Here is an 18,810-nt window from a genome sequence, read left to right on the forward strand (position 1 = left end):
TCCCAAGCAACGGGCCGGCGATGGATGCTCATCCCCGGGGGGAACACTGCTCCGCTGCCTCCCGTCCCGCAGCCGGGGCTGCCAGCCCTGCTGCCAGGCTGTGTCTCTTGCCTTTGCGGCCCCTGCAGCCCCACCGCTGGCTGCCTGCTCGGTGCTGGTAGCAGGGGTGAACTGGTCAGATCAACCCCAAGGACGGGCACGGACATCGCCTTCCCCTGCTCGCTGTCCTGCACGCCAGCGAGGCGCAAGGGGCAGCAAGGGGTTGGGGCAGGGACACCACGTCCTCCCCTTCCCCATGGGGAAGAGGGGCAGTGGGAGAGCACCGGGGTGCTCCCGGCTCCGCAGGAAGAGTCTCCATCAGGTTTGAGGATGAAGTAACTTTCCCAGCGAAGCCTGGACTCCTGCACACGGGCAGGATCCGGCCGGCTGTGCGTGCACAATACCTGTGGGCCCAGGACGTGCTCAGTCACTGTGGGACCCCTGCCCTGCACCTCAACCCGTCTAATTCAGCCTTGTTTGGAGACGCCTGAGCTGATCCCCAAACATTTTATTAAGAATGTTCTTGGAAGGCGCCCAGCTAATCCCCATGACAAGCTGACATTTGTAGTAAATCTCTGCTCCCTGTCAAACATGATTTTCTCAGTGACATTTATGTCTGATGACTTCAAATTACTTGGCCTCCAGTTCTGCTCAGCCCAAGCACCCACAAAGCTAGGAGAGGTGCATGGCAGCTCTGACTTGTGATTTTTACAGAAAGCTTTAAAATCTTCATGACTCTAAGCCCCTACTTATGCCCTCCTCTTGAAAACCCAAAATAGCATCGAAGGAGATTCCCTCTGCATCAGCAGCCTTATCATGCCAAGGGCTCCCAACCTGGCATCGAATCCCGTACCCCTCCAACCCCTGGCATGTGCAGTGAGCGCTGCCGTGCCTGCCTGTGCCTGGACGGTGCAGCTGGGGCTGGCTGGGCAGCTCCGCTCTGCTCCCCGCAGCTTTCTGAGCCATGTCACCGAATGGCACAGGAGCGGGCTGGCAGTCAGGAGGGGAACTGATGCGTTTTGTGAAGAAATGTTGGTCCCACAAGAGAAAGAAGGCAGGGCAGAGGAGGGAGGGCTGGGCAGAGCCTCCCCCTGCCCCTTGCTCTCCCTTAGTGCCTGTATCACATTCAGCCCAGAGACTAAGATGAGGTTTCCAGCTCATGGATGTCCCCAGGCTTTCCTAGCCTGCTATGAACCAGCTTGTGATGGTGCTGCGTGCCACTCTGGGCTGCACGTGGCTGCATGCTGCTGTGGCATCACTCCCTGTGACTTTGCTCTGGAGGGGTTCAGAAGCTGTCTCGGGAACAATTAAGTAGTACAATGCACGGTGTAACAGTGCTTTGAACTCGGGGAGCAGCACTCAGTACTGCCCTGGACCTCCCCCTGGGTGCTGAGCACATTATAGGAAAGCTCTGAGGGGGATAACAGGGAAATGGTGCTGGTCCCTGGGGCGGGGGCAGCAGGGATCCTGCAGCAAAGTGGGCTGAGCACTGACGGGGCAGAGACATGCACTGAGGTCCTGGGCTACTCACAGCTGGATGTCCAGGAAAAGGCGCTTCTCCTCGCCAACGTGGACCCTCCAGATGCAGTCCTCCCCCTCCGCATACGGCTCCGGCCAGTTGGGGGACAGGATCACTCCAGCCACGGCAGTCAGCTCCCCCCCGCACATGGCTGTGGGAGCGAGAGGCAGGCACGGCTCAGCCAGGGTCCCAGGGGTGTGCCCACTGCCCAGCATCACCCCACTGTGTGGGGACTGACCTCGACACAGCGGCTCCGTGTCATTCCAGTACGGGTCTCGCATGTTGACGCACTCGATGACAGCGGGACCCTGCTCCAGCGAGTGCCCGGGGTCGCATGTGAACTCCACGGTGGTGCCCAGGTTGTAGGTGGGGTCGGACGTGGTGAAGTTCCCGTTCTGGATGTAGGGCTCATAGCAGTGGCCCCGCTCAAAGGCTGGAAGAGAAACCCTCTGTTAGCCACAGGGGCACGGAGCTGGCTGTGGGGAGCACTGCCTTCCCCTGCTCCTCACACCCTTAGCTCTGGGAGTTTGCCAGAAGTCCCCAGCTAGAAACCCATCGCTCCATCCCCGCCGTACATGGATGGCCTCTTCCATGGCGTATTTTATGGGCAATTAGGATTAACAACAGTTTATCTGCTCTGAGCCATGGAGGCTTAACCACACCCCACTTCCATTGTGCATCAGCATCAGTAACGCACTCGCTGTGTTGCCAGTTGCTGTATTTGCTGAGTAATCTACCCTGGGATTACTCCACGTTATTGAGCTTGCTCAGAGGCGTGGAGCTCCCATGGGAGCAATCCTGGCAGCAGGATGCACTTAAATGACAACTGGAGCAAAACTGTGTGAGCTGCCCGGGGCTTGCCCAGCACTCCACCCTCGAAGGAGCCGCTGGCAGGTCCGGAGGAAGGCAGCCTGGTGAGCAAGCGCTGCAGCGAGGGCAGGAGCCAGGACAGCCCCCGTTCCTGCGGCTGGAGTGGGCTCAGTACCCAGCAGTGCCACGCTACGGGGACTGAGGGAAGGGGACAGACTGGGTCTTTGGTGGTGATGGTCACCACAGGCTGTGTGATTCCCATGACATCGATGGCTTTTTCAGCCCGGGTTTGGAGGGGTCCCACCCTGGACATGGCACCCACTGCCCCAGGGCTGCCCCGCGGCAGGCACAGGAGATGTGTCCCATGGACACTCAGCTCACCAATGAACCCTTCTGTTGGAGTAAATGCAATTTCACTATTTCTTTTCCTGTTTCTTGCTAGGCAAATGTATACCCCAAAGCTACTCCAGCACCAGGCAAGGTTTGGGTTGCCCTGCATGCCTACAGTGACATGGGGACAGCGGTACAGTGCTGGGGGCAGCCGAGACCCTTCCTACAGCCATATCTCTGTTAATCGCCCGAATGTCCTGAGACCTGGGAGCATTGGCTGAGGCCGGCCTGCTGCTCTCAGGGGTACTGAAATGAGAACACATCACCTTCAAAGCGTATGTTGAAAGCCGTGCCGGCTGCAGGTTCCTCCGCAAGGAAGTCGATCCTGATGGAGGAGCCGTCGCTGATCACCCCTTCGAAGGGCACGCTGTCAGCGCGCAGCGAGTCGTAGAGGACGGCGGACTGGTTTGTGTCCCCGCTGTACACCACCATCCTGCACGGGAGGACACAGCATGTTACATGGCAGAAGTGTCCCCACACCCCCCTCGGAGCATCACCCAGCCCCTCCTTCTCCTCCAGTGCTCACAGAATATGGCATTTTAAAGAAATCGTGCAAACAAAAATTCACCAACCAGATAAGTCTCTTTTACTCTGTCATAAACAGGGGCTTTATTCTTTGATTTTATTACAAGCCATAAACCTGCTTTACTGCCTGTTACCAGACTGAATGTTAATGCTGTTTAAACGCAAGCATCAGCACCGCAAGCGTGTGCTTTGTTACAGATGCAGATAGCGTGGGATTTGCAGCTTCTTGCACCGTGGTGAAGAGCAGTGCTGGGCATTGGGTATTTGGGGGGAGGAAAGGATGGGTGTGACACAGCACACTGCATCACCCCGCAGCTAGCGGGATCAGGAGACCTGCAAGATCCCCTGGCATGAAGCGCAGGGCCTCGGGGCAGCAGGGGCTGGTGCTCTGCGCTTGCCTCTTGCAGCTCTTTTGGCTCAAAGGCCTGTCTTGCCTCCTGAGCACTTGAACACCTAAATCAGGAACCTCCTCTTCTGTACCAGGATCTTTCTCTGACCCCGTCCCCACCTTCCTCTGGCTGGCAGCCTCCTCTGTGCTGCACCCCGAGCTGGGGTCGGTGCTGCCTCCCCAGAGACCCGCAGCCCGGGCGCCGGGAGGGCAGGAGATGCGAGGTGGGGGAGCTGAGACCAGCTGGGAGCTTCCAAGCCTTGGTATATTTAGCACCCAGCAAAGCTCCCCACTCCTCACCCTGGGCAGAGCAAAGCTCTCCGCAGTCCCGGGGGTGCAGGGAAATGGGCTCTGCGCAGACCTTGCCGCCAGCCAGTAGCACCCGGGTGCACGAGCGGCTCCCAGAGCCTCACCTGTCCTTCTCAGTCAGCAGGAGCTTCTCGAAGTGGAGGTGCAGCTTCTGGCCTGGGGGGGCTCCGATCGCCCACACGCAGTACATGCTGCTCGACTGATTCCCTGTGTAGCTGGGTGAGAGGACGCGGCCGATGGTGGCATTGTGGACCGTCCCGCCGCAGGGTGCTGCCGACACAGAGCACAGCCCCGCTGAGATGGGCAAGGAGACAGGGCAAGGCAAAGGGTACGGGCAGGCATTTGCACCCGGGGCTTCTGCACAGCAAAGGGGATGAACCCCTCCGCTGATGCCTGCCCAGCTCTTGTCAGCAGTCTTTAATGCATGAACCTCTTGCCTGGCTTGGCTTTGCTTTATTTTATGTATACACATATATGCTCACACATACCCATAAAATCTATAATTGCCTCTCCCTTACTTGCCTAATTAGGAGGCAGATTCTGCTGCCACTGATGTGGAAACCCGCAGTACCTCAGGCTGCACTGTGCACAGAGCTGGGCATTGCTGTCACTCCCTCCCAGGACCGCACTCAACTCACGGTGCAAGGCAAGCAACTCTTTTTTTTTTTTTCTTTAGGGATCCCAGTTTTTCTTAGCACTGAGGCTAGCTAACGAGGAGTGTACCTGAGCAGATTGGCTCTGGGCTGCTCCAGTGCGGCCTCGATGCATTGATGCACGTAAGCACCCTGGGACCCTGCAGCTCGTAGCCCAGGTGACAGTGAAAATGAGCAATTCCACCCGAGTGTAAATCCATCACGGTGACGTCTCCGAAGTCAGGTCTCCGTGGAAAGTTGCAGCTCAGCATAAACACTGGAACAAGCACACACATTTCGGAGCTTAGGGCTTGTCTGCTCTGAGCCACCCTGCAGTCAGGGGGGGAGCACTGGGGACATGCTGCATGTGCCCACGGTGCTACGGACAGACCTCGCTGCCAGGTGCCGGCCGGAGAGCACCAACAAACCACCACGCTGCTGCTTCTCCACCTGTTACTGCTTTTGCTCAGACCCAGTTTCTATTTTAAAAACAATTTGCTTGAACTCATCTATTTTTTATAGCTCTTCAAGGAAAAAATAGACTTGAGTCTGCAGAGGAAGAGCTGCTGCACAGGGACAGAAACAGGGCAAGGCAGGTGTGAGGAGCACAGCCACTGCTGGGGTCTGGGACATTGGTGCACGTTGAACCCTCTGCCCAGGGCACGACAGGAGCTGCTGCTCGCCCCCGTCCCAGCCAATGCTCTGAGCACAGGCACGCAGTGAAGCAGGAGCCCGTCTGGTCTACGAGGGCAGAGCCCAGCATCCTTCCGCCCCTGCAGCCCGTGGGCTGAGCCCCACGGGACTGACACCCTCTCCCACCCCGCCTCGCGCAGCCACGTTGGGGAGACACCCACCCTGGTAGTGGAGCTGGAAGGTCCCCACCACCTCATCCTGGAAGGTGCGGAAGTAGACGGAGATGGTGTTGGTGGGGCTGCGGATCACCTGGCCCTCCACCAGCAGGGTCTGGTTGGCCAGGACCACCAGGGCATCGCCGTCCACCCCACGGATGGAGAGCACCTCCCCGTCTGACAGGTTCACACTCTTCACCTGGGTGGGAGCAGAGACCCGTGAGCTGCGGGGGCAAAGGTGGGGGTCCCGGCAGGGTGCTGGGCAGGCAGTCGCATCCCAGCCCCAAATACATGCGATGCCCACAGCCGCAGAGCATTCTACTGCTGCAGCCTTCCCTCTGCACTGCTCTGAGCATTGGCGGCTCACTGGGGACAGGACCTGCTTGTTCAGCTGTGATGGAGCAGTCTGTGCCCTGCATGAGTCCAAGGGACCCCCATGACCACTGACCCTTCCTCTCTCCCCTGGGACAGCGGGCGCAGGCAGCTAGAGCTGCTCCCTTGAGACGTGTTTCAAAGCTGGATGCTCCTGTGCAGCACAAGTTGACCCAGGTCTAGTTCCCTGCTGAAACTGGGGATTTAGGCAGGCAGGTAGAGGTGGCGAGGGTTAGACAGGAGGAAGATGCAGGGGTTCCACAAGTCACTGGTCAGGGGAGCAGCGGGGCCCCAACTCCACCTGCATCAGCCCTGGGAGCAGCCCTGCATCTCGGGGCACCACAGCACGGAGCGTGGCCATGGCCAAGGCACAGGTCTGCAACCAAACCAGGGTGCTTTTGTAGGGCTCAGCGCTCACCATCCACCCCGTGCACCAGGCATCCTCCCCAGCATCCCTCATCCACACCAGGGAGTGGATGGGGAGTCCCATGGCAAATGTGTCTAAGGAGCAGTCCCAAAACGCTTTAATTATTATTTGGAAATAGCTGAAAAGTAACCTCACATTTGCATTTCACGTCCATTTAGCTTAATAAATGGGCTCATATTTCAGCAGAAAGATGCTCATCAGATCACTTGTTTCCTTAAGTGTGCGAGGACCAGGGCTCTATATTTAGCACACACCACAGCCTTAGCCCGTAATTGCGAGCGCTCCCGACAATGTTGTGACTGGAAGGATTTGTTGTCACAACCGTGCCCATCTCCCCCACCCGGTGCACGAGGCGGGGATGTGCCTGGCTCTGGGCTGGTACTGCAGGGGGGAGCCGCATGAGCCACCTGCAGTGCTCGGCGTCCTCTGACCTTCTGCTGGAAGAACCGAGATTTCCTCGGGAGAAACAACCCCAACCCCATTGGGTAACTCTCTGCCTGCCCCAAAGGTCTCTAAGCCCTGAACGGTGCCTGGAAAAGCCTGGTCCTCGCTGCGGGGCTGGGCTGAGCAGCCCCCAGGCTGGGTCAGAGCATGCCAGAGTTCACCCCAGCCCATGCTTTTAACCCAGGAGGAGCTGATTTTGCCCTATTTTGCAGAGTCTCTGGCCCTCACTGCAGGGAAATCAGTCCTCATAGGTGCCATATGGCACATTAGAAACATGGGGCAAGTGCCTGTCCTGGACCCCAACCTGCCCCAGGTCATTTCTTCTTCCCCAGGTTCTGTCCTGAGAACGTGCCTCCCCAGCACAGCATGCACACATCACGTCTGGTGGGATGGCTCAGATCTAATTATTAATAAATGGAATGAGTTAAATGTTATTTGGGATTAATTATTTGGAGCGCAGGATCCAGGGATGCTAAGTGGGCTACGTACAACGCTAACAACTTCCCCCCAGCTCCCACTGGGGCAGAGTTTTGCTTCCCAAGCCAGGTCTGAATCACTGCAAAGACATTTCCAGGGTGTTTCAAACACATTTTGTTCTGAAATTACTCAAAGACAAACCTGCTCCCCAGCTCGCTTCCTCTGGTGATGACTACCATCAAGCATGCTACCTAGCACCGAATCACTCCAGCAAATTAGAAAGAGAAATGTTCAGGAGTGCCACCCGAGCAGCTGATTGCAGCCAAGCTGCTCTGCTGCTGGGAAGGGGTTTCAGAGGAACAGCTCGAGCAGGCAGAGCTCTGCAGAAGGGAGGAAGCTGATGAACTCTGCGGCATCTCCCCGGCCCGTCGCAGGGTAGGGTCACCGCTCAGCTCTGCCGTCAGCCTCCCCCTCCTGTAAACCCAGGCTCAGAGGAGCCCGGAGCAGGGATGCCATTGCAAAGGACCCGCAGTTCCCCACACCAGTGCCAGGTAGGCAGGCATCCTCAGAGGGCCCTGGCCGCTCTGGAGTAACTGGCCGGTACAGACGGACGCGTTGGCCTCGCGCCAGGGACCGTCAGCCGCTGCGAGAGGGACCATATGTGCAAGTTCCTGCCAGGGGCTGGGGGGAACAAGTTCTTACTTTAATCAAAGACTGCACCAATGTCAGCTCCTAAAGAGTCTGTTGGGAAGACAGGAGGGATCCTTGATTCAGACTGCCAGCCTTGCTCACCCACTAGCATATCTCTTTAGGGAAATTCTATTTCCTGCCAAGAAGATTCAAGAATTTTAAAAATAAATATCATTTAACTAAGCATTTGGAGAGCTGGCTGCTCCGCAGCTCCCAGGGCTGCGATGGCGCGACTCGGCTGGCGCGGGGGCAGGCAGGCTCAGGCACAGCTCTCTCCGGGATGCTGCAAGGGGTGTGGGGGGCTGCCAGCAGCAAGCAGAGCAGGGACCCTGAGCTCTCACACGGTGCTGGGCAGCCCCCAGCACCAGGCAGGTTTGCTGGCAGCCCTTCCTGACACCACACCTGATGTCCAGGCTTTGTGCCCGCTCCTCACTGAAGGGAGATTTCCACTGCAGCAAGCGAGGGTCGGACTCTAAAGGGTGCAAGGGAAGGAAACAGAGGTCCTTGTGGCCTCCTGAACGGCTCCAAGTGCCCACAGGAGCAGCCCCAGGGCTCTGCACTCCCAGTCTCTATTTTGGAGCAGGGCTGCAATGCCACAGTCATTCCGGCCACCAACAAGCTCTCCCATGGTCCCTGCATTGAGAGGTGACCCCCATGCAGGGACAGCGCCTTCCTGTCCCAGGGGCTTCTCTTTTCCCCTGCAGATGCTTTTAACAAGATTCACAGAGGTAAAGCTCTGCACCTTCAGGTGCTCTGCCCCCCCGTTGTGCCACATGCTGAATCCTGGGGGACGCCTTCTCCCACACTCTCCAGGACATGCTTCCTCATGTCCAGCCTCCAGCAGGACCCACTGAGACCATGCACCACTCATGACAGGGGCGTACACCAGCCCAGGCTCCATGCAGAGCCCATCCACCCCAGCTCCCCAGGCCACGCCACCACAGAGCAACACAGTGCCTGCACAGCTCCGCTCCCCAGCTTCTCCCAAACCAGCATCCCTGAGCAGGTCTGGCCTCCAGAGCTCAGCCCCAGCAAACACACATGAAAAAAAGGAATCCCCCGTGAGTGACTTCTGCATCACAGCATCCTAGCAGGAGAGCTCAGCCCTACTTCTCCTCACCCAGCAAGGTCTCCCCTGCCCATCTCCATTACAGGAGCTGTGAATTAAATCCAAATCACTTAAATGTTAACCAATTATCCACCTCACGGCGAGGCAGCTGAGGAAGTTGCACTGTGTTACTCCAGAACCTGCCCAATGTAATTAGCCTCGGAGCCACTGAAGCTCACAGCGCTTGTACATGTGAAATAATTAAAAAGTAATGGACGAGAGTCCGTCAGCACCAGGCAAGACAAGGGGGAGCAGCGGGGAGGTAATGGCCGTCCAGCCCGGCTCTGGCGCGGGCATTGCCCCTAGCCAGGCTGGCACACTGGGGATGAGCAGTGGTAACCACCGTCCACCCGCTGCTCCAGCTAGCGCATCCCTTACTCCGCTTCCCAACCTGAGAGCTGCCACCACCCCTGCGGTCACCAGTCCTCCTCCGGCCACCTCCAGTTCCAGCCTTTCTGGTAGGAAACAATACAGAATTAGGACTGCCACCTTCCAGCATGCCTGTGCTAATTACTCCCCAAAGTGCAAGCCACGGAAAGGCACAGAACGAGGCCATTGGTATTGGTTTACAGGTAGGGAAACTGAGGCACGGTGCTGGGGTGGTCCCCGGGGCCCTGCACTCTCCCTGTGCATTGCCACGGGTCCTGGCACCTGGGAGGGGAGGCAAGGGCTAGGGATAACCCAAACCTCATGATTACTAGCCCTTCCACTGTGCTGTGCCCATTTCCCCAGCCCTGGGACAAAGGGCTGGGATGCTCCCGGGGACTGGGATGGCAGCCAGCTGCACCCTCCCTGCCAGCCACAGCTTGTGCAGGGATGCCTCCAGCTTCAGCTCCCTCGGGTGCTGGCCTTTCGCGCCAGCCTTGAGCACTTGTTGGGAGCAGCCAGGCATGAGTCTTTATAGCAAAGCCTGTTCATGATGGTTGGGAAACGTCCCCTCCACGGGACCAGAGCTTTTTGCACCAGCCCCACTGGTCAGGGATGACGTCCAGGGCGGACTTATCGTTCTAAAATCAGGTTTCCATGCAAACACAGACAATGTTTCTGCACCGCACTGTCTGTCTCCTCCATGGGCTCATCAGCATGTATCGTGTGTGACATCCCCTGCGTGAACTAAAGAGAGGGGATAAATCTGTTGTCTTGCTTGCCATGAATGCTGTTTCTAGCTTCCTTGGGACATAAATCATGTCACTGCTGCTGCCTAAATGGTTAAAAAGCCTTTTGCAGAGATCGCTGCCTGCAGTTGCAGGTCAGGCACTCACCGATGCTGCCATGCTGGAGCACATCAGTCCTCACCCATGGTCACCTGCGGAGGGGTCCTGCACCTGCTGGGGTGGCAGGGCAGGGGCTGGCAGCCCCCTTCCCTCCTCCCTAGTCTCTGCTGAGCTGCTGCCCACCCTGGGGCAGGGCATGGGCAGGCTTTTTGCTGCACTCAGCTGCAGGCAGCAGCTCTGGGGCACTCAGCACCGCTGCCTGCAGCCCCAGGGCCCATCTTCCTCCAGCGCCCACCGGTGTCCACCCAGCCGGGGTGGCTCAGCTCTGTCCGGGCGCCTGCGGGCATCCTGGGCACCCCAGGGGCTGCTGCAGGACGGACTGCATGATGCATGCTCAGCCAGCTCCAGATGAGGCTGTGCTCAGCCAGGGCAGACCCGCTGTTGTGATTTAATTTGTCTGAAAAGCTCAGAAGCATCAGCAAAGTGAAATGCAAAGCTAGGGGCTGGAGAGGCTAATTTTACGCTTCATTAAAATCTCAGCTTACAATGGAGTGAGGTCAGAAGTGGTGTCACCTGATGGATTATGGATGGAGGCGACTTTACAGCGGAGCAGCCTGTCTTTAGCACCCTGCGGATTTGGGGAGATGGAGTTACTGCCGTGGAAAAGTGTCTGAGACGCACACGCATCCCAATGCTCGGCACTGCCGCTGCTGCCCGGCTCTGCTGGCTCCCAGGGCAACCTCCCCGCCGGGGCTCGCTTCCACAGCAGCAGTCATGCCGTGGAGGTCAGCGCCTTGTGCCCACTGGAGGGACGGCAGGAACAAGCTCAGTGGAACTACTACTCTTTTTAATGCACATTCTTAATTACACAGATTAAAAGTTAATGGATTTTAATTGGATGCAAATGGTGACATGGGGAAAACGCAAGGACAAGAAAGGATTGCACACCAGAGCACGGAGACCGTGGACTGCTGGTGTTTGAAACGTGTCAAGGCCCCTGCCCTGCTCTCAGCCTCACTGGGCTATGGGACGTGGTGTTTCGGGGAGAGCTGACCGAGCACGTCTGCCTGGGCCAGACCCCCCGCTCTGATGGGTCTGCACAGCGCCAGCACGGCAGCAGCCCTGGCATGTGGTGTGCTGCACCCGCACCGGCCGTGCCTGCAGCTCCACGCTCCCGTGTGTGCCAGCTCACAGCATTTACAGATGCCTTCCTGCAGAAACTCAGCCCTGGCTCTCTGCTGTGGCATGCATATTTGCTGCTGCTGGGGTTTGCTGTGAAATGCCTGCTTGTCCATGTGGTTTTTACCATGCAATTGTCAGGGACATGGCCCTGCTTCGGTGTAGGAGCCATTTGTCAAAACCCCTCCAAAGCAAGAGCTAGCTGGAGAGGGGACTTGGCCTGCCCACCCAGATGCCTCGGGGCTGCCCGCACACATTGGGGCTGCCTGCACACTTTGGAGCTGCCCGCAGACCTCGAGGCTGCCTGCACGCCTCCCAGCAGGCAGGGCAGCGAGGGCAGAGGGCTGGGGGCCACGCTGCAGACAGCGCTGCTGCTTCGCCCTTTCCCATGAAGGCTGAGTGCCTTTTTTGCAAATTGCCTGTCAGTGTCTCGTTGTTAAATTAATTGCATGGCATTTTAATGCTTTGATCATTGCTGATGTTCAAGATGTACCAGTTCCCTCGTACAGTTCATTTATTACACAGCCTAAGAAAAACCTAGTTTTTTCCCTGGGAAGGGTTTTTTTTAGTAAGTGCAGGCACCCAGGGCAGCTGTGCCCAAGGCCATGGGTGCTTTGCATCCTTTGGTTCCATGGCACAGGGGGCTGGGCGATGGTGATCCCCCACCGACACGCTTCTCACCTGGAGCTCGACGCCGTAGCCCGTGTAGACAGTGACATTGTAGGTGCACTCCAGGTAGCTGTGCAGGGGCAGCGGGGGGTAGTCCGTGGAGTCGATGTAGCCCTCGGGGTCATGGAAGCTCATGCTGCAGAGGACTGGGGGGAACGCATGTCAGCGATTGCCCCAGGGGACCAGCTCACCCGGCAGCTCCCTCCCTGGTGCCTGGGTACTCCTGCTGCCCTAAAACCCAGCACCCAGGTCCCTGCTCCAGCGGCTGACCCTGCTGAAGTGCAGAAGGTTTTAGGCAGCCCCACAAACCCAGGCAGTGCTGCTGGCACCGCACACAGAGCTGTTACCCATCAGCTGCTGTAACCCCATTCCTGTGCTCCCTGGCCCCATGCGGGCAGCGTGGCTTACCTGGGGTGGGCTCCGTGGTTATGACAGTGGTGGTGATGATGGTGGATGTGGTAGTTTCTTGGCTCTCTTCCGACGCAGAGCTGGGCAACTCACTCTCCGCGCTGTTCGTCCGGTTAATGGTGGCGCTGGCAGGAGCCGCGGTTGGAGCCTCACTGGCATCACCCGCACCGTCAGGGAAGGGCTGAGGGACCACCGGCGGCAGGGTGGATGGGGAGATCTGCAGCACGGGGTGGCTAGTGGTGGCCTGGCCCCCCCAGGGCAGCTCAGGGGGGCTCTGCTCAGCGTCCCCTGCTCTGGCCACTGCCGCCACCTCTGCAGGTGTGTGTGGTTCTTGGGAGGCAGCAGGGAGCCTGGAGCCCAGCGGGCTGGTCGGGGAGGCAGCCCTGGGGGGCCCTGGCAGGGTGGGCTTGGGCCTCGGGTGCTTCCTTGCCGTATTTGCTCGCTTTAGAGTAGGTGGCTTTTTCTTAACAGGGTAAGTTTGTTTTGCATCAGCGTTGGGGGCGGCGGTGGGCGTTGGCAGGACGCGGCTCTGCACCAGCAGCGTCGTCTCCTCTGCTGCCAGATCAGCGCCGTCTTCTGCGGCTGGCAGCAGGTTGAGGGCAGTGGCGTGTCCCAGCTCCCCGGCTCCACCGACCGTCTTGTCCACCAGCTCATCTGCAGCGAGAGGGTCCAGGCTGGCAGGGACCAGTGCTGCCCCTGATCCGCTGTCTGCAAAAAAATGGGGGAAAGTGGGACTTGGGCAATTCTGGGCATGAAATTATAGCTGTGATGGTGGCACAAAATCAGCCCCCTGGGGAGCTGGAGCTGATTGAACGCCTGCCACTCTCCCAAACGGTCTCATTATGGGAAAGCCATAATGAGCATGCACCGACTCCCTGAAAGTTGGGTTTTGGCTGAAACTCGGTGGCCTTATCTCTCTGTTTCAGAACTGCTATTTAGTCTCTTTATCTAGAGGTCACTTGTTCAGGGAGGTTCACTCACTCCTGCTGAGTTTGTTGCTCTGGCTCGGTCTCTGTGAAAAGCCTTTATTTTTGCAATTGTCATCAGCAAATATGGCTATTTCAAAGCACCTGATTAGGCTGCGGCTTTTTCCCATTGTCTTCCCCACGCTGCTGCCTGGTGGGGAACAGACGCCGATTAACTGGCTTCCTCTGGCCTCCCGTGGCAAAACAACACCCGCTTCTGCAAAGTCTCTCCTTAGGCAGCCACTAACCTTTTGTGTTGGGCAAAGCAATGCGCGGGAAAGAAAGAGTAATAAAAGCCGCACCGCCACCACTTCGGCCAGGGAGTTTAATTGCATGAAATACAGATTTATTCACCACCAGTGGGTCCGATTGAGCTGCGGTCCATGGTGTAAAATAAGCTGTAAGCAGCGCTGCGGCTCTGCGAAACGCTGCAGAAAGCTTGGAGAGGCAGAGAGTCAACATTTTCCATGGAAACAGCAGTTGCCAGGGAAGGCGCTTAATGCACGGTACTTAAAGATCGTCATTTCAGCCCCCTCAGCTCCCCTGGGAGGGTTTGGAGCCTGAGTCCCCAAAATGTGGGGTCCCTGCACTCGGTGTGGGCAGGCGCCCAGCTGGGCATGGGGGGTCTGCGAGCCCCTGGCCCTGCTGCTGGCCTGGGGCTGCCCCGGGCATGTGCTCCCCTCCATTACTGCAAACGAAGGCGCCGACCTGCTCCGAAAAGCGGTTCAAGCTGCTGTGACATGGCCTCAGGGGCAGCCGGGATGCGTGCCCACCATGGTGCCGGGTCTCTGTGGGATGGGGGACTGGAGCAGCAGCTGGGGGTTTCTTTCCCAAGCGGACTCCAGCAAGACACGATAAACCTCTGGCTCACCCTGGGAACTTCATTACAATTCATGTTACAGATACTTTAAACAAAAGCACTACGCTTACATTAAATTTAAACTTGATTTTTTGCGTTTCAAATTCTACTAATTAAGGCAGGACTGGAATGAAAAGGAAGAAAGGAGCTTTTGGATATGAAACCTGAAACACAGGGACACTGCAGGGTGTTTGCCATGGGGGAGTACAGTTCCCCCGGAGTCCTACCGCCCCTTACATCACCCTGTGATTTTAATGCCTTTCAACTTCTGCTTCTGACACCTTAGCATTAGTTTTGCTGCCACATACCGCGGTGCAGCCTGGCACAGCACCGCTCCGGTGCAGCAGCGGGGCAGTTCAGCTGGTTTACACCAGCACCGCCGGGGTCAGCGTGGTGCCGGCATGGCACGGGAAAGCGAGTTGTAGGGGACCTTAAACCCGCCTCGGTGGTGACTCCGCAGAGCGTGGCTGCTTGTTATGCTGCTCATGATCCCCGGCCGCGCTGCGGCTCCCTCGGCATGTTTGTGCCATCCAGCTGTTGCCTCTCATTACACGTTTAAGTGCTGATCCTGGAAACACTCGTGTACCCACTCTGCTTTCTGCAGAGGTGTGCGCTCACTCAGAAGTGACTTGCATGCATAACACTCAGCCCCTGCGTTATTGGGATGTGCGGGATCAGGGGCTTTACAGGACTCTGGCTCATATGCTGTAACGTGAGAGCGCCCACCCAGATGGACCAGGGACTGTCACCTCCACATGTGCCAGGGAGAAAAGGGACCCACAGTGGCAATGGAGTAGCAGAGTCTGGCCTTGAGTACCCTGGTGGTCCATGCCAGCTCCCTTTATAACCAAGCACTTATTCTTAGTGCTGCAGCTTGTGCAGGGATAAGCAGTGGTCGCTGCTCCAAATGGTCACTCTGCAGCAAAAGCAGTCCAGTCACCCTCGGGGAACACACGGTAGGACAGGGAATATCCCAGGCCTCCCAGGCCGTTAATGGGGCAGCCGGTGCCTGCAGGGCAGGAGGGACAGGCACACGCAGCCTGCGCAGAGGGAAACAAGTAGCCTGCTGAAAGCTGACTTTGCTCTGTTTTCCTGAGAATCAAAGCTGTTTCTGGTGAGAACCAAAGATAAGGGAACACAACAGGAAAAGGCAAAGGCTGGAAGAGTTAGCCTGAAGGATGGACTTTCCAAAATCTGCTTGTCCAAGGCTGGAGATGTATTTTTGTCCAGGTCTGTGCAGTGAGCGCACTGCAGGGGTGCAGGAGCCTTCCCCTCCGCTGCAGGCGGGCTCACCGCTCCTCTCGCTGGGCTGTGCCAGGGCAGTCCCCGAGCTGCTCCTGCTCCTCGGTCCTGGAGAGCCCTTGCACATGCTGCTGTTACCCGGGTTGGTCCTCAGCCCCAGCTCCCTGGGACAGCCGGGGCCGTGCCTGTGCCTGCCCCAAGCCGCTGCTCCCTGCTCTCAGCCAGCCGAGCCTCAGACCCAGCAACAGGCAAGCCAGTCCCAGCTACCAAAGGCTTCCTGGCCTCTCCCATTACATTTCCCATGACTTAAAAAATTAATTCTTTAATTAGCAGTGGTTCAGCAAATTCATTAGCCAATTCCTTTAGCACATTAGGAGACATTTCACACACATTGTCTGCAACCACCGGCTTGTGTCAGCTCTGAATAATCTTCCCTGTCTGCCCCCAGGGAGGCTGGATGCCTCGGTGTCCCCACGCATGCTGCTGGTGGGGTGGCCCGGGAGCCCCCGCACCCTCCATGGGCATCCTGCCATGGAACCATGGGCATCCTGCCATGGGGCGATGCGGGGGAAATTGGTCCCCGAGGCAGTGCCAGCATCAACTCTCCTTCCCTGACAAGTTTTGCAGGGGTCTCGCATGCTTTAGGCTTCATCTCCCAGCCCAAGTCTGGGATGGGTGGCTGGTGGCTGCTCTCCCACTGCCACTGCTCTGGCTGTGGCTCAGCTCATTGTTTTTAGTGCTCTGCAGCAAAATGGTTTCTCCATTACAGGAGAAGATAGGGCTATCGAACAAGGAGGAGGCAGCACGGCCCTGGGAGGTGAGGGGAGGGGGCTTGCTGGCCGGTGGGACATGGTGGGACACTGGCTCACAGTGGGACAGTCAGGGTGTTCCCACGGGAACCTGAGTCCTTAAAGCCAGTGTGTTACCAGAAACAGCATCCCCGGGTTATTTGTCATGTGAACTCTAATTCTTAACGGATGTTGCTGTTAAACCATATTTTATGCTTTCAGAAAGTTGACTAATTTCTTATTAGATCCTTTGCCAGGATGCATTTAAATGATTCTGTCCTTAACAAAGCATGAAATAAAACACACTGTATAGTGACTCTGTAATGAGACACTTAACATGCTTTAGTTTGTAAAGGGCAAATGTGTATTTCAGGGAAGTGAAGAAGCAGCCAGGCTGGAGCGGGGAGATGGAGGCACAGGGGGCCCTGGCATCGGTAATTAATAAGGGCATATTCCACGTTACCAGAAAGAGAAGTGATTAACGATCTTAACTCCAGATTGCATCGCCACCCCCAAACCGGAGCTGTACTCCAGCATGTCCCCGAGACGTGGGCTGCCAGCCCTGCCTGCTGCCTCCCCGGCGCTGCCAGACCCCGGTCCCACTCCACGCGTGTTGGGGTGGCACTGTGGCCCCCCACGGCCCCGGCGCAGCCCTGTGCCCACTCCCCTCCCTGCTCAGCTGGCTTTCCTCCGCTCACCTGTGTCCTGTGCCCATCTCAGGAAGGGACCCACCAGCTCTTCCCTCCCGGGGGGGGCAGAGGCCCCCGCACACGGAGTGGGTATTGCTGACCACAGAGGGGCATTTCCCCACCCACAGCCTCCCCGTGGTGAGCGAGGCTTTAGGAAAAGCAAAGAGCAGGTGAAGCAGAACCGAGTATCCTCATCCTTAAGGAAGGCTTGCAGTAGGGTTCCATATTTGACATTAGGATAAGGGTGGGCTTTGGTAACATACTTTCCATACTGATCTGAATGCAAACAGCAGTTCTCCCACCTCCAAGGACTATGGGGTAATCACGGTGAGAGATGAGGTTTGGAATTGCCCGGGCACCTTTGGTGCACTTCTATCCCGGAGCCAGCCCAGGGGCGCAGGGCGTTTGTGGCTCGTGCTCATTGCTGCAACTCTGCAGCCCCTCTCCTCTCCCCGAGGCATGGCGATGCAGCCGCCCACCTAATGCCCCCAGAGCGCTAAATAAACTGACAGAGATTTAGGATCAATTCTGTGGATTTACTCTGAGTTGCAGCTGCAAAACTATTATTGTAATGGTAGGCTGGAAATGCCAGCACGGGATGATTGCTTGGGGGTGCTCTCATAGCTGGGCTCTCTCTCTCTGATGCCCACTCCCAGCACGGGACAAGGCTGTTTAACGTCACCCAGCACTGCAGGATGCCCATGCTTCCCACCACCGCCCCAGCCCCACGGGAGGCTAGGCTGGGGGCCAGGGCAGGCGGAGCAGGACCCTTCTTGGCTGCCCAAATCCGTCCTGTTCACAGCAATCAATCGATGCAGAGGCACTGAGCTGGTGGAAGAGAAATGATTGTGTTTGACCTTGATCTAATCTGCTAAGCCAGCTCCGGAGGAAGTAAATGCTATCAAGATGTATAAAGGGTTTATCTCGTATCTTGATCAGGACCACTCCGCAGGCGGTTCAAGACTGGAAAGGCTTCTCTAAATCCATGAAAGCCTCTGCAGGTGGCCCCTACAGCCGCTGCCTCTCCCAGGCACGACACAGCACCCGGGGCACTGCGCTCTGCACAGGCGGCTGCTCCTGCAAGATGGGACAGAAATGTCCGGGATAGTTTGGAGCACAAGTGACCTTAATGCAAAACGACAGCTCATCTTCAGGTCTATTCTGAGATCTGCCTAGATACCAGCATGTAAACACCGAGGAAGGAAGCTCGGCTCCAGGGAGGACGTCTCCAACCAGCTTTCACTCCCCCATGATTTATACTTAGCCGCCGTCGGAAGCGCTCGCTCCTCTGCAGGGCACGGGTGCCGAGCACGCCGTGCTGCGTGGGAGCGTGCAGGCTGCGTGCAGGCCAGGACTGGCAGCGGGGACACAGCCCCAGTCCCCGGTCTGGGGTGATGGCACGGGAGTCTTGAGAGGCAGCGGGGCAGGAGGGGCGGCAGGGCAGGCAGGGCAGGCAGGGCACAGGCTGCCAAAGCAGCTCCCCTCGCCCAGACCCAGCACTGACCTGGGCGCTTGCAGGGCACCAGCCACCCACCCAAGCAGCATCGTCAGGCACTCCCAGAGGGCCCTTGGCACCGAATGCATACTTAAATATATATAAACGAGTACAAACACCTCTTTGAAACTTGCTATCATGAGAAAAATTAACAACCTCAAAGACCAACATAACTGGGGACTGCACTCTGTTACCCACGTGATCCTTCTGCCCAAACAAAGAACAACTAATTGCTCTGAGAATATTTTTTCAGGTGCAAACAGTTTATTTTTTGCCATTTAGGATAGCTTTATCTTGCTCTTTTGAAGAATTTTGTTTTCCCTCTCCTCAGAAATAAATCTGCTTATTGCCTGTGATCTGTGCGCACACAGCGACAGATTTCGG

The 18,810-nt window shown here is 57.3% G+C and overlaps 1 protein-coding gene across 1 annotated transcript in view; it reads right to left on the reverse strand.

Annotated features, from left to right (window-relative positions):
- The window catches only part of SEZ6L (seizure related 6 homolog like), a 49,507-nt gene that overhangs the window by 6,748 nt on the left and 23,949 nt on the right, over positions 1–18,810 (reverse strand). The window contains exons 2-9 of the mRNA XM_087754762.1: positions 12,389–13,096; positions 11,993–12,126; positions 5,467–5,659; positions 4,704–4,889; positions 4,085–4,250; positions 3,025–3,191; positions 1,797–1,991; positions 1,571–1,709 (exon numbers count right to left, since the gene is read on the reverse strand). Coding sequence (XP_087610888.1) covers positions 1,571–1,709; positions 1,797–1,991; positions 3,025–3,191; positions 4,085–4,250; positions 4,704–4,889; positions 5,467–5,659; positions 11,993–12,126; positions 12,389–13,096 — 1,888 coding nt within the window. The remainder of the gene's footprint in view (positions 1–1,570; positions 1,710–1,796; positions 1,992–3,024; positions 3,192–4,084; positions 4,251–4,703; positions 4,890–5,466; positions 5,660–11,992; positions 12,127–12,388; positions 13,097–18,810) is intronic.

Source organism: Nipponia nippon, unplaced genomic scaffold (assembly GCF_047370975.1).
Source record: "Nipponia nippon isolate SJK-2023a ecotype South Korea unplaced genomic scaffold, ASM4737097v1 scaffold_18, whole genome shotgun sequence".
NCBI classification, from domain to species: domain Eukaryota; kingdom Metazoa; phylum Chordata; class Aves; order Pelecaniformes; family Threskiornithidae; genus Nipponia; species Nipponia nippon.